This window comes from Mus pahari, chromosome 6 (genome assembly GCF_900095145.1).
Source record: "Mus pahari chromosome 6, PAHARI_EIJ_v1.1, whole genome shotgun sequence".
Taxonomy (NCBI): Eukaryota; Metazoa; Chordata; class Mammalia; order Rodentia; family Muridae; genus Mus; species Mus pahari.
Window position 1 is genome coordinate 101,959,242 of NC_034595.1, and position 15,474 is coordinate 101,974,715.

General features: G+C 44.9%; 1 protein-coding gene across 5 annotated transcripts in view; it reads right to left on the reverse strand.

Annotated features, from left to right (window-relative positions):
- Positions 1-14,407, reverse strand: part of Per3 (period circadian regulator 3) — a 47,338-nt gene extending 32,931 nt beyond the window's left edge. For 2 of the 5 annotated variants that reach the window (XR_003844075.1, XM_029539882.1), the window contains exons 1-7: positions 13,851-14,359; positions 13,308-13,453; positions 12,432-12,547; positions 11,015-11,216; positions 7,813-7,861; positions 3,688-3,830; positions 1,733-1,811 (exon numbers count right to left, since the gene is read on the reverse strand). Coding sequence is in view for 3 of the 5 variants with exons in the window: in XM_029539882.1 (XP_029395742.1) it covers positions 1,733-1,811; positions 3,688-3,830; positions 7,813-7,861; positions 11,015-11,216; positions 12,432-12,547; positions 13,308-13,453; positions 13,851-13,975 (860 nt within the window). In the remaining 2 variants the exon portion in view is untranslated. Of the gene's footprint in view, positions 1-1,732; positions 1,812-3,687; positions 3,831-7,812; positions 7,862-11,014; positions 11,217-12,014; positions 12,064-12,431; positions 12,548-13,307; positions 13,454-13,850 lie in introns of all 5 variants that reach the window. The other 3 variants (XM_021199930.1, XM_021199928.1, XM_021199933.1) reach the window with 2 other exon arrangements.
- Between the last annotated feature and the right edge of the window lie 1,067 nt (positions 14,408-15,474).

Consider the following 15,474-nt stretch of genomic DNA (forward strand, 5'->3'; position numbering starts at 1 on the left):
CATTAGTATATAAATTTATGTATGTATATGAATTTATGCAGCATTGGTGGACCTTGAATATCCCCCAAGAGTAAGTACACGGGACTCCTGGTCCCCTGCCCATGGCAATCTTAGGAGGTGGTGAGGCCTTCAGGAGGCAAAGTCTGGTGGAAAGGAGTTGGCCATTTCCAGTATTTTATGAAAGTAACAAAGGCTGATGGAAAAAAAAATGTGATAATTGGATACAATGTAATGTCAAAAATCACACACAGCATCAAAAGGCAGCTACCCTACAGACAACTCACAGAAGTATGTTCAGAGCAAAGAAGCCTTGAAGGATGACTTAGACAAACCAGGCTCCATGAATAGTGTCTGGACTCCGCTTTATACTAATGCACGGCTCAGTCTGATTTCTCGGATTTTCAAATTTCAAGAATAAACAGAATTCTAACATAACTTTGTGTATGTGGGAGTCACATATACTACTGTGTCATCAATGTCTGCTTTATCCAGACAGAAATACTAAAGACCAAGAGCTGGAGAGATGGCCTAGCAGGTGAGAGCACTCCAGCTCTCCCAGAGGACCTGAGTAGCTCACAACCATCATCTGAGGCTCTCTTCTGGCCTCTTTAGAGGTTCTCCACATGTGGTACAGATATACACTCAGACAAAACAGCCTGACACATAAATAATTTTTTTTCTTAAAAAATACTGAAAAACAGCAATAGGCACCATCTGTTCTCACTATGCGAGAATCATTTTTAATCGCCTTGAAAAAGGTAATATAAGTTCAAAAACAGAAAAATCCTTTAAACAAAGCTAGCCTTCTTCTTCTTCTTCTTTTTTTAAAGTATGCTCTCTTCTTTTTTTTCTTTTTGGTCTAACTACAATAGTTAGCATGAATTGATTTGAAAATTTGTCAAATGGAAATACCACTAAAGTAAATGCTAAGAGATTAAGTCTATGTCAGGCATGGCGGCGTATGCCTTTAATCCTGGCACTTGGGAGGAAGAAGCAGGTGGATCTCTGAGTTGGAGGTCAGCCTGGTCTGCAGAGTGAGTTCCAGGGCAGCCAGGAGTGCACAGACAAACTGTCTCAAAATCACTCCCTTCAGAAAGAGATAGAGAGAGAGATAGAGATAGAGAGAGAGAGAGAGAGAGAGAGAGAGAGAGAGAGAGAGAGAGAGATTGAGTCTTGGTCCTAAGCAGAATACAGAGAGAGAGAGAGAGAGAGAGAGAGAGAGAGAGAGAGATTGAGTCTTGGTCCTAAGCAGAATACAGTCAGACGGTTTTGGTGAACTGGTCCTTGGTTTATGTAAAAATAAGAATAACTCTTGTGCCACCCATGGCTCAAGTAAAATATCATGTAAATAACTTTAAAAATACAACACACAAGGTGTTTACACTAAAATTCAACCAACTGGCACAGTCAGAAGACAACAGGTAAAAGTACTTGACACCACCCCGACTGGTATGAGCTGGATCTGAGACCCGGTGCCAGAAAGGTGCCCCCTGACCTCCACGTGTGCATGGCAAACACACACATAAGCAAACAAACACACACATAAATGTAACCTGAAATGTATTTAAGAGGACTCAATCTAAGCTTGACTGTAACCAGCAGGAACCATGCAGGCAACCTCACAGTCTGTCACAGGGTACACAACAGCACATAAAGCACAACTCAGACCTCTAATAAATACCTTGGTTTGTCTTCAGAAACAAACTTCTTTTAGACTCAATAAAGTATTTACCTTTCATCTACTTCAAGAAACACACATCCTGGAGTGTGTGTTGTGGTAAAAATTCTTTTATCTACAGGGATTCGAGGAGCTATTAAAAAAGGAGAAAAACTAATTAAGGGTCAAACATCCAATTAACCATCTACCCAACTAGCTACTGAACATACGAGGAAAACAAAAACAAAACCAAAAACAAACAAACAAAAAAACCATATGAAATGGCAGAAACCTAACTCAGGACTGACTGGTCTGGGGTCAAAGCTACAGCACAATGAGACATTTCATTCCTAATGTGATTTAAATGAGGCCACCCCGTGATGGCTACATTCTGGTTACTTTTACATACAGAAAGACTGCTGCACTCTAAACAGCTGGTTTCTTCATCCTAACTGTGACCAGTCAGAGCTGGAGCGAGGTAAGCTCTGGACACGCGATGGTGGTCAGCTCTACAGTGACTCAGAAGCAGTGCGTTACACGATAAAACTGGTATCTCTAAGCCAGCAAGCTCTGCTCTAAACATGCACGGAAACATGGCTTACCTCAGTCACTTACGCATGATTTCAGCTGCAAGACACTTAAGTGAATGCATCAAAGCCCCATTGCTTGGAGGTACTCAGTATCACACAGCATGCACACATTTCAGCTGCTGCGGCTACAGTGCTTCATCCCAGGCCACAGTTACAGTACTGTTAGGGTTTTTCTTATCGTTTAACACAGTGGTTCTCAACCTTCATAATGCTGGGACCCGTAAATACAGTTCCTCATGATGTGGTGACCCCAACCATAGAGTTATTTTCACTGCTACTTCATAACTAAGTTTGCTACTATTATGAACAGTATGTAGATATCTGATATGCAGGATGTCTGATAGATAACCCCTGTGAAAACATAGTTCAACTCTCAGAGGGGTCATGACCCACAGGTTGAGAACCACTGGTTTGGCATTTAAATCTATGGTTTTATTATTTCCTTAAAAATATATTCATGTGCATAGGTGTTTGTCCTTCACGTATGTATAGGAAGAGGCCAAACAGGTTGTGAGCTACCCTAGACTATAGTTACAGACTGCTGTGAGCTACCATGTGGGTGCTGAGAACTGAACCCATGTCCACTGAAGTGCAGTCAGTGTTCTCAACTGCTGAGCAATTTTAGCCCCTTGTCCTTTTTTTTTTTAATATAATTAATTTCTTTTGATCACTGTGCCGCTGAACTAATTTTCACCATGGTCCTATGTTTTTATGGGGACTTTTGAACAGGATGATAATTTGTAGAAAAGCACATATCATGTCTCATAAGAACCAACTATGATTTTAAGTATTAGATGGAAGCTGCTGCTATTTACAAGTTAAAAAATGCATTTCTGTTTACTGAATATACATACTGAAATTTCTGGAAGTGTCCAAACACTTCTATAATATAATTTCTTGCCCCCTCCACCAACTGTAGAGGATCAATTCCAGGGCCTTGCAGTTACACAGCCAGACAAGCATTCTACCACTGTGCTTTACCTCCAGCTTTTGATGAGACAGGTATTCACTATGTGGGCCAGGCTAGCCTTGAACTTGTTATGTAGCCCAGGGCACACATTCCTCAGTCCCTAGAACATGTGTTTCCTGGCAAACTCAACCATTCTTGTGGCCTTTTCATGTAATGATTTCAGCGCTACTGTTTCATACATGACAGATATAAAAGGTCATAGAACAGGTCACCAACAGAGACGGGAATAAAGTACTGTGTGTCTATCCGAGTGTGAGGCTATCCACAGTCCGGGAGGCCACACCAGCAGGGATGACTGCACAGGAAGACAAGGTCAGCAAACACCAGCTACATGCTTCCCGAGCTTATGACCCGGACTGGAAACTGAAGCAGTCTTCTGTCCCAGACCTGCAGATGCTGCTATCCCCACACTGCTTCTGAACACTGACATCCTGCATCTTACAGACAGCAGGGCGTCCTTACTGACTTACCTTCGTAACCAGAGTGAATCTTTTCAACCAGTGTTAGACAGCAAGGCTCTGGTTCCGGCTGGGCAGAGCTATGTACATGAACCAAATAGGGGAGGATCCGGAATGGGGAGTAATGCCTCTTCTGCTCTCTGTCTCCACCTCCACTGAAGAGAGCAAAGGTGATTAGCGCTTGTCCGGGCACACTCAACCCACTGCAGACGGGCTGGTGAATGTTTCACAGTAATTCCCAAGACATAAAGACCCAAATCTAAAATGTTTAGAGATGTCTGTTTTCCTAAAGGGAAGGTTAGCTGGAAATCTCAGTCTCCCCTGGGCAGGCACACACACCCCTACTCTTCACTGCGTAAGAGGTTTAAGGAGGGCTGTTTACATCACTGTCGATCACCCCACAACTGGCTCATGAATGTGCCCCAAACTCCCAGCTTCTACTCTTCTCCTGTGAGGCACACCAAGCACTACTAAATAGAAAATGGGGTCCCATGTGATCGCATGGCCAAACCCGACTCTAAGGGACCCCTCTCCCCCTTTGAAAGAACGGACAGTCTCAAAGCTTCCTCAGCTACTTCCTTGGCTGCTGCAGGCTCGGCTTGAAGGTAAGCACTGTCCTGCAACATGCCTGGCTGGGAAAAAGGGGCGTTAGGACCCGGCTGCCCAACCTAGCATCTGGAACAGAGCCTGGCCCCTTCTCAGTTCTCACTAATGACAGCTCTGAAGATGAGCAAAAAATGGCATCTACTCTGTTGCTAGGGGGACATGCCACCATCCTGCGAGTCTTCATGTCCAAGTATGAGCCCTTTTCTTCTTTATTTGCAACCAAGCCTCTCCTAATGTAATCTACATTAGTAAGCCCTACTCCCAAGGCCAACAGAGCTCCAGAGACATCTGCAGTGTGGCAGCTCCCTCACCCCTATGGGCCTGCTTCCTACTTCAGTCATTTGGATGAGGTCCTTCCTCTAACCAGATAAGAGTTTGTGTTTTTATCTGTCCAGCTTCCCTCTGACTGCTGTAAGGACTCCTTCAGGCCAAGGGTTCTAAGCCATTTATAGACATTTGCCCTAGACATTTACTGCTGACCTGTACCTCTAATTAGAATAGATTCTCATACGGTCTCAGTGTAGACCTCAGATTAGCTCAGAAACAACTAAGTGCCTTTCCAAGAAGGTGCTTTTGCTCTGTGCTCCTGGGCCTCAATTATCTGCACCCAAGATTCCTACCGCCATCTCTTACTCCCTTGTGTAAAATGCCTCAGTTCTCACCCATTAATAAATCCTGGAAAAGCATCCAGATAGTTTTCTTTCACCACCTCATGAGCCTGGCCTTACAACCCAAGCCGGTCAGTGCTGGTCTTTCACAGCATCTCTCTCCACACAGCACCCCACAGTCCTATCCAATGCAAAATATGCCTTCCTAATAAAAGAACCCCTAGCTCTGTGCACTGGAAAGCCCTGCAAACACTGGCGGCCTGCAATGAGGACTGTCCCCTTGCCCAAACTGGGTCTCAGTGGCAGTGTCATTTCCCTCTACCTGGAACAGGGGACTCCTGGAGAAGTGACAACTCTTGAGTCTGGGGTAACAAAGTCTCTGTTCAGTATGGGATGCCTCATGACTAGAGCAGAGGAGGCTGCCAAAGATCATGTGGGAACTGTTACAGGGGCAGCGCGGCCACCCTACTGGTCAAAGACAGACAATTTCATCATGATAAAAGTGAATGGTAACTCCGTCCTTTAGAAGCACATTCTAAAGTGCTAACAGGGTGGTGGGGGGATGTTTGAGATCTGGGATGAAGAAGCAGATAGGGAAGAATTGGAGGAGGTACAGATGGCACTGGGTTGGTCGTGGTTTATAGTTGGCCAATCAGAACATATGGGTTTGCAATACTATTTTCTCTGCTTTTGTTAGGTTAAAAAGTCCTAAGGAAAAGGTTTGAAGATAATCAATCTCAACAAAACACTTGTTTCTGAAAGTGAAGTTCCTTGTGGTTTGGTCCCTGCTTTTTCATCTGCCCTCTTCCTCCCCTTCGGCAGTCAGGGTCCACCCCAGTGCATCTCAGCTCCTACCATGTGGAACACACTTCCTCAGGAACTTCCTCACACTTGCCTGGCTTACCCTACCTTCCTCAGGTCTCTGGCAGCAGCGGATCCCTCAAAGAGGGCTTCTTTCATCACTATCACAGTGCGGATGTGCTAGCTGCAGGTGCCATGAACTGAGAGCAAAGCAAGGCTCCCGGGAGGTCGTGGGAGCGCTACTCCCAGGAAGGCAGCAACACAGTTTCTGTCAGAGTGGGTTAGCCCTGGTGAGAGCTGGCTGCTGTGGTGTCTGGCTCCCTCTGCCTTTTTGACCATGCCTGTTTGTCCTTTGTCATGAGGCCATTACCAGATGCCAGCAGACTCTGGCTTTATGCTCTCCAACTGTGAGCTCTCCAACTGTGAACCAAAATGAATAACTTTTCCCTTACAATCTACCCACTCTTAGATACTTTGTTACAACAACAGAAAACAGACAAAATGACTCTGCATAAAACAGCAGTTTTTCTCTTGTCCAGAATTTTTTGTTAATGGGCAAATTTATATTTATGTATTATTGGTTTTCTGCTTCCAAAATTTAAGTACAAGATATAGCGGGACTTTCCAGACTCAGCAGCAGTATAAATAATGACATGAGACTTCTACACGGTTTAACTTAGGCCTTGGACAACCTCGCAGGTCAATCTTTTGTGTGGACAACCTGCCATCTAACTTGACTTGACTGTCTCTCCTATAACCTGCCATGTGGCTAGCTTTATACTTTTCTCTGCTTCACTCTGGTCCATTTGCTCTATGTCCACTCTCAGAACACCCCCATCCCCACCCCTCCCCACTTCTGCTTTCTTCTCCCAGTGACCTTCCCTCTCCACTTCCTGCACCACTATTGGTCAGCAGCTCTTTACTACAACCAATCAGCAGCGAGACAACATCTAGGACTCTAGATTGCCTCTAGGCATAGGAGGCTGTCTGACCTTCGCGTACATAAGCAGGTATGGAAGGACAGCTGTTTACAACTATAAGGTCGCTGATGCACCAAAGAAATGACAGTACCATTATCCTGCCAGCACTTAGCTCTTTGCCAATATAGAATTAACAACTGAAAATGCAGAGACACACCTTTCACATAATGTAAAAAAATGTTATCCCAATACATGGGGAGAAAAATATTGCTTAGAATGACGTATCTGATTCAGGTAGCACCTGAAAGTGTTTACTGTAACAATGTGCATGTCACTCACTACCTTTCAAGGTGTTCTTGAGAATGACTCAGTAGCGGTGCAGGCCCCTCCCACCTGGGGACTCTGTGGTTGCTGCCAGGTGATCCCTCCTCCCTATGCATACAAATACTATTAGCTCAATCTTATGGCCTCTCTGGTTATTTGCATTGTAAACATTTTTCCTTCTATAACCATCTGGAGTAGTTACTGCCTTCAATTCTGAGATTAAGTAACTGTGACACTTTAAAATGTTTTTTTTTGCCTGGAAATGTGACACACACCTTTAATTCCAGCCCTGGGGAGGCAGAGGAAGGCAGATCTCTATATGTTATACGTTTGAGGTCAGGCTGATCTACATAGTGAGTCCCAGGACTACACAGAGAGACTGACTCTCAAAAAAAAAAAAAAAAAAAAAAAGGTTTTTCCTATGAAAGCAACACCACAGTGGTAAAGCTCAGAGGGTGACAACTGCCTACAAGAAATCGATTTATGTTAAAGTGTACCCAATTTTCTTCTAGACCACTTTTTTTTTTAAAAGCCCTACTATTAAAAATTCTAAAAACTGAGAGGTAGGCATGAGGAAATCTTTTAAATTAATTTTAAATATGACTGAACTGAAAAGCTAAAAGCAAGCAAACAAAACAGGGCCTGAAGCATGCTTGTTTTAGTTTACTTCAAACCCTGGGCTCTGAGGGCATAGGGCCGGCGATTATCTTTCAGTGTTTTTATTTTTCTTCTAAATTCACAAATCCACATAGCAACACTCAAGAGGTTTTGTTGCTGTATGTAAAACAGAATCTAGCTGATACCAAAGAATCACCGTAAAGGTTGAATAGCAATTAGAGACCAAGCCACATTTCAAGCCTCCGCATGTTTTTACTTACCAGATTCTGCAGAAGAAGGGTTTCACTGGTGCACATTCATACTGCGAGTCTAGAAAGAGAGAGAGGTGATCGATCGCTCTGTCCCTCCCAGGGTGGCTCCCCAGTGAAGCAGTCCTGACCCTCAAGTGCTCCTGAGAGGTGTTCTCTCACCTGTGAGAGTCCGACTGGACGTTCCTTCATTTGCCCACACCTATCCCTCACAGCTAAGCACATGTGTTATTTCTAATGTCACTGTGATGACCTGATGGCACTACTTTGGGGCCTGCAGTCTGGTCCACTGTAATAGTTGGAGAAATCTGGAGTATTTTCAGATCTCAGTCTCTGACGTGTAAATGTGATTGTTTTCCTCCACTTTAGGTCTAACTTTGGGGAATTTTTTCTACAAGCTGTGCTCTAGGTTACATGTAGGATCCTCTGTGACTCTCGGGTACTGCTGATGTCATCTCTAGAGGGCTAGGCCAATCCTCAGTGGCCTCATGTTTCCTCAGGCCAGTGGTTCTCACAGGCCTTTCTTAAATAGACAGTGACAGCCCAAAGGGAAATATATTTTAGAGTCAAATGAGGAAAACCTTTTGCCCAAACATTTGCCCAAATGTTTCAGTAAAAAGACCTAAGCTACTGAACTATGGGAAACTGTTAAAATACATACATCTTTATTAACATAACCAGTGAGAATCCCAGGATCCAAAATACTACGCAGGGCTATGTCCCTGCATGTCTAAGGGTCATATGAAGAATCAGAAAACTGCCTCTTGCTCATACCACTTACACATTACATCAGGCTTTCATGTTCACCACAAGCCACTGCAGAACCATGAGCTAGACTCTGTGATCTCAGGGGACACAAGCCCAGAAGGTGCTCAACAAGCTGAGAATGTGTGAGTTCTTGCTTCTGGAAATGAGTTCTTAAGAAGCATCAGATCCTCCTGAGAGGTCTATATAACTGACACTGAGCGGAAGCGTATTCTAAGACATGAGAAAACGGACTACGGAACATATAGCGTCCTGTGTCCTCTTAGGTCCTCGAAGCTCACAGGAAGAGCCTGAAGCAGGTGAGCAGCAGGTTACAGCTAGAACGGGCCTGGAGCTTATCAACTGCTCTCGACTGAAGCTTGAACCTGAGATAGACACAGCAGAAGCACAGTATCCAAGGTAAACTGATGTATACTGTGTCTGCACAGCAGAAGTGATCATTTCAGCATATGTTAAAGTTTTGGATGGGATGAAGCTATCATAGCAATGATTAACCAGCAGAGAGCAGAAAGGCTGAAGGTGCAAGCACTGTTAAAGAAAAAACAAAACAAAACAAACCCAAAAAGAGACAACAAACATGTCTAGCATCCTAGCATCTAGAACAGTTCCTGGCCCCATGTTATCATGGAGTGTTTTTAGAATGGGTGACTAATGAAATGAGAAAACCAAATACAGACAACTGAAGGTAGAGAATGGGCATTCAGGAAGGTAAGGTAAGCAATACTAGGATTTTTAGGATGGGAAAGGAGAGAGATAATACAGTTAGACAAAAGGAGACGAGACTCAGTACTAAATTGTAAAAACCAGAAAAGTAGCGGCTGAGAGATGACAATGCAGCTCTGTTTCTCATTCTCCATTCCTCTAATCCCTGAACTTAAACATGACTGGAGATGGTAAATCTTGTGCTACACTTTGGGGGGGGGGGGAGGTTCACAATGTGGATGACAATGGCCTTGAAGACCCATCCCGCCTCATCCTCCAGAGTGCGGGAATAGCTGCTGTGCTCACCTGTTCTCTAACAGAATGAAAGGAATAACTTTAAAAAGGTAAGTAAAGGGCTGGTGAGATGGCTCAGCGGGTAAGAGCACCCAACTGCTCTTCCAAAGGTGCAGAGTTCAAATCCCAGCAACCACATGGTGGCTCACAACCATCCTTAACAAGATCTGACGCCCTCTTCTGGAGAGTCTGAAGACAGCTACAGTATACTTACATATAATAAATAAATAAATCTTTAAAAAAAAGGTAAGTAAAGGAGAGCTAGGGAGAAGACCCAATGGTAAAGACACTGGCTGCTCTTTTAGAGGGCCCAGATTCAATCCCCTGCACCCACATGTTAACCACCATCTATAACTCTAGTTCTAGGGGGCATCTAATGCCTTTTTATGACTTCCATGGGCACTGAAACCCATGTGGTGCACAGACATTTAAGCAGGCAAAACACTCATACATACCTAAAAAAAAAATCTTTTAAAACAGTTAGATAAAGTGATGCTGGGGATGTAGTTCAGTCAGCAGAATGCTTGCCTAGCCACATGAAACCCTAGGTTTAATCCCGGGCACTGTTAACAGTGGCTTGGTGGTATATGCCTGTAATCTCATCACTCGGGAGGTAGAGGCAGGAAGATCACAGTTTAAGGCTATAAGGCAAGTTTGAGGATAGTCTGGGCTACAACAAATAGACAACAGAGAAAAGAGACTGAAATCAAAGAAAAGGCCGATGCATGTGGTATATACTGAGCTCTTTAAGAGATGTTTCACAAACAATGTAAGGAGCAATGAGCGACTTTAAAAAGAAAATCACATGGACAGAATGCCACAGAGAAAACTGTGGCCAGGCAGATCTGTTCAAGTAAACAAGCATTTCTCGAGGCAACCAAGTTATTGGATCCATGAACTTTCAGGGGCCAGAAAAAGGGAATTGGAGCTCTCAGAATCTTATCTATAAAGTCACATCTATTAGACAAAGACATCATGGAGCCAACACGAGAAGAAAGTATGTCCTTTTAATTCAGAGGGAAGAGAGCCTGTACCAACCAAAGCTATTTTCCATACAAAATATCTGAAATCTCACTAAGTAAAAAGAAATGCATTGGTATGTTACGTTACTAAATGATAAAAATACAATTTTGCTGTGCTCTTTTGAAAAAGAAGAAAGCCTATAGTTGTGGTACATGTCGTGAAATCCACACTCAGGCAGAGATGGGCAGATCTCAGAATTTGAGGCCAGTCTGGTCTACAAAGCAAGTTCCAGGACAGCCTTGGCTACACAGAAAACCTTATCTCAAAAACAAACACCAAAGAAATAAAATAAATAACTATATAAACTAAATAAAACAATAAGGGAAATGACATGCATTGTATGTTGAAAATAACATGTTAATGTCTGTTCTATTTCTGTGAGAACAACCTGATCTTAGTGCAAGCCACTCAAGCAACATTGGTCTCGTACCTCTTTGGGTCCAGTTGTTCCAGAAAGGAAGCTGAGTTGGAGCAGTGTGCGCGTAGAACACCCTCACGTCTTGAGGGGCAAGCAGGTCGACAAAGTGCAAGCTCTTGAGGAAACCTTTCTTAGAATTCAGGACCAAAGCAGCCTGCTCAGAAATGTGCACTAACCTTCCAGACAGAAACGAAAACACGGCCACAAAGGTGTCCTACAGGAAATATTTAAAACAGACACGGAAGAACTTACGAACAACGCCTCTGCAAAGTCAGTTTTTTCTGGATTTCTATCACAATGCAAGGCTTAAGCCATACACACCACACTCACACACTCACCCCTTGTAAAGATAAAAAGCTTCCTAGTTTTCTCCAGCATGCTCCTTAACAACTATTATAAAAAGCATACCATGCTTCCTAAAAGTCTAATCTCTATGCCAGAAAGCCCACACCAGCTCCCATGCAGACTAAATCTATATAGAGTGCACACACTTTTCTGCACACTGTGATCTCCGCCAGGAGGAACTGTCCTCTTGTCAGCAATGCAGATTCTGTGCTTAAAGACCAAGCTCAAGAACTCCTTCTCCACAAAACTGTCCTTGACAGACCTCATTACATAAGAATTGCATCTCAGACCTGTTTTATTAGCCACGAAGTTCATTTATAACCAGCCATTGTGCTTCCTGGCACAGACCTGTTTCCCTGTCTAGACTCTCTGTGAAGATTTTAGAGGGTGAATGTTTTCTTAAAACTTGCTGTTTAAACACCTATCACATCACTGTGCATGTTAGCAGAACAGGATCTATTATGTAACACTACACAACTCCTGTTGTAGAACTATAAAAATCATTAAGTTAGGATGATGTTGGAGTCTAAACACCAAATGAAGGAGTCTCCACCATCAACACACTATGAGGCTTAATTACTCTGTCAACAAGAAGAGATTAAAAATATAAATATACCACTAAAGTTCTCTTCTAAAATGTCACTACAAAAATGACATCTCAACTCACCTGTACTACAAAGTCCAGTTGTTACAACTTGAGGAAGTAGGTATTGGAACTAAGAATGATATAAATAGAAAGTAACAATTTGGAGATTAGAATACGATGCAGGAAATTACTCTCTGCCACGTTTTGCTTGTTGCTTTTTTTTCTTTTTTCTTTTTCTGTGAGAGGCCAGGGGATGCTGAGGGGAGGGAATTACCTATTGGCTAAGCACAGGAAACTACGATACAGCACAAGGTGTGTGCGGCATCTACCCTCAGACAGGGTCTCTGGTATGGGCAGGAGACTGCACAGTACCTTTTAGAACTTTTGCCTTTTTCTTTTTACCTCAGCAAGTGAAGCTTCCAGGGACAATTTTAACACTGAGAAAAGGTCCCTAGGAAGAGTCACCCGGTGGAGATGGCAAAACTCATGACATCTTACTGTGTTCTTGGAAGTATGTTCAGAAGCCAGAGAGGTCAGGTCCTCAAGACTGTATACAGTCACATCTGCCTGGCGTGCTCCGTGTGGACTGAGACTCTGGAAAAATTCACTGTTTGCTAAGAGAGATAGGGAGACAGACAGACAGACTGGTGACAAGGGTATCTCTAAGAAGTCATTTCTTAGCACTCTAAAGTTGGCGTATTTCCTTAGATGACGATACCTTACATGTGTTTCCCTAAAAACCTGGTGGTTTTTTGTTTGTTTGTTTGTTTGTATCAAGGATATGGTTAAGTATGCAAACTTAAGACTATGAGTTTTATGAATCCTGCCTGCTCTAGGCTACAAGGAGCAAGATTCACTACAAGTTCTAAAGCTAGTTAATAAAATCAAAGTCCAGATCCACACATAGTTTTTTAATGGTGGAAACACTAGAATTCACAAACTATTGATCACAGACTGAGCAAAGCAGTTTCTGCTAGGGAAAGGAAAAACATTTGTTCTTTGATTTAGTCAATTGTTTATATACTGTAACTGCATTTCCAAAGTGTGTGCATGACAGAAAAAAAAAAAACATACATGTATTTGCTCTTGCAATCTCCATGGAAGGCAACGCTCCTTGAAAAAGTCTTCTGAGTTTTATTTAAACTGCTCAACTCTTAACTCTTGCAACAGACAGGCACAATATCACAGTTACTAAACTGTCAGACAAATAACATTCTGCTGGCTTTTCACACTTGGAAAGCCTAAAGCACCACTTACATCAGCTTTAGACTTGCTTGTCTTGGCTACAAATAAAGCCCAAGCCTCCGGAGACTGGAATCCCACTGCACATGAGGACTGGGCCCAGCGCCACCCTATTCGCTGCAATGCATTTACCTTGCACACTATGTACACAGCGCAGGGCATAGTTAAGAGCATCTAGGGTGGTGGGCTTAGTGTGCCTCTCGGCTGGGAAATACTTTTTCATTTCTTGGACAACCATTAAAAGGTCTTCAGACATTCTGTTTCGGTCTTCGTGTTCACTGAATAGAAAAAAACAAACAAGAAACGGTAATGGTGGACACTCAAGTAATATCTGATTTTTAGGGATGTCTGACCACCTCAACTAGCCCAGGTCACAGGTTTAATGCACTTTCTCTCCCAGGTAGGGTACATTTTACACTTTTATTCTCCCTTCAGTCCTAACTCCATCAAATTCTTTAACCACTCTCCTCTTTCCGTACTCTGGTAATTTAGTTTAGTAACATTCCCCCTCCCATCAATCCTCACCGAACTATTTGAAAGTTCTCTTTCAGGTCGCCTCCCCCCCACCGCGTCCCCGGGGTCAAAATTACAATAAAAAAGTTGTAAATCCTGCTTTCCCCACTCCAGGGAAGGACAATAAACACAGAGGGTGGTGGGGAGGCTTGCTAGCGTCACCTGTGGCTGCTGTCCACGCAAGTGCCCTGCAGAGGACCCTCCTGGCCAGACGCCCCCTGGAGCCCCGCTCCCCTAGTCTGGAGACAGTCGCCACCAGGCACTGCCGGGTCTCCACAGGGATCCATCCCGCCTGGCAGCCCTCAGCCTGCTTCTCTCAGTTTGCAGCTAGCAACCAAACCCGGCTTGTTTTGGTCCCTGCCATCGCCTTCGGGAAAGACTGGTCGCCGACCACGCTCATCTGAGGGGTACTTTTCTCTTCAGCATTTCCACAGAATCTGCTGGGGTGACGAGCTACAGCGACAGCTCGACGCCGGAAGCTGGCGGGACCGACCACCAGCGGGGCTCTCGGGGAGCGCGTTCAGCCTGCAACAACTTTTCCACCGTCCGTGCTGGGAAGCCGGCGAGCATCGAGAAACACCTCAGAGCGCAACGTCCGGCGTGACCGGGCGGAAGGCAGGGGCAGCAGCGCCCGGCCGTGCGGGCTCGCAGGCGTCCCGCCAGCCGAGCACTCGCCGCCGCCCCGCAGAGCCTCGCCCACCCGCGGGCAGTCGGGTCTCGAGGCCGTCCGCGTGCCCAGTGGCCGCCGGCCCCGCCCCCCTGCGCGCCAGGGATCCGGTACCGCCCCTTCGCCGCGCGATTGGTCGCTGTTACCGGCCACGCGAGCTCCCATTGGTCAGGGGGCGGGGGCCCAGGTCGTGCACCGCGAGGGTTACATAACCGCGGGCGGGTGGGCGGGTGCAAAGGCCCCCCGAGTACCTTACATAACGCGCGGGTCGGGCGAGGGCGGCTCTCGGCCAATCCTGGCCAAGTGGAGTGGCCTGGAAGATGATAGGGCCGGGCCGCGCAAGTCTACTGCCCGGCTTCCCGGAGGCGGGGCCTTAGGGCTGTCAATCACAAGAGGGCGGGGTCTGCGTAGCCAACAGGTGAGTGGACCCGGTGGCGCTTTTGAGTCTGCAGGGCTCTGGGGCTCCCCGGTCCCCCAGGAATGTAGTGCTTTGGGGTTCCCATTGTTTTCATCTTTCCAAAACTTGCTTTCTCCCACCCGCCAATATAGGTGAGTGAACCCAGGTGGAATCCAACCGTATTTTCAGAGATACAAGTTTAATGGTACAAGGTAGCGTCCTTGGCTGCCCTCGAGTTACAGGTTCATTTGGCAACAGGAGTTAGATAGTATTGTAACCGACGCTCCGTTTTCGAGGAAACTGCGGGGATGCTCCTTTTACATAACTATCTCTACCCTTCAGAAACGAAAGGTTCAGGGCAGAGCTCTAGCCTTCTGCTGCCTGGGTAAAACACACTCGGTAGTGGGTGGAGAAATGGCGTAGCGCTTGAGAGCTGAGCACCTACAGTTCTTCCGTTGGATGGGTCCCAGGCATCCTCTATCAGTGTCTCACAAAGTGCCTGTAATTCCAGTTTTAGGAGATCCAATGCTTTCATCGATCGAGACACATGTACAGTACGCATGCGCTATCCAGCCATAAAACACATAAATAATAAAATCTTAAAAAAATACTTAGTATTTGTTGAATGAATGAAAGTGTTCAGGTCAAAGGAGAAGGGGAAAATGCCAGAAGGCGAGTATCCACATTTCATAGTCTTTCTCCACACTGGATCACTCTACTCC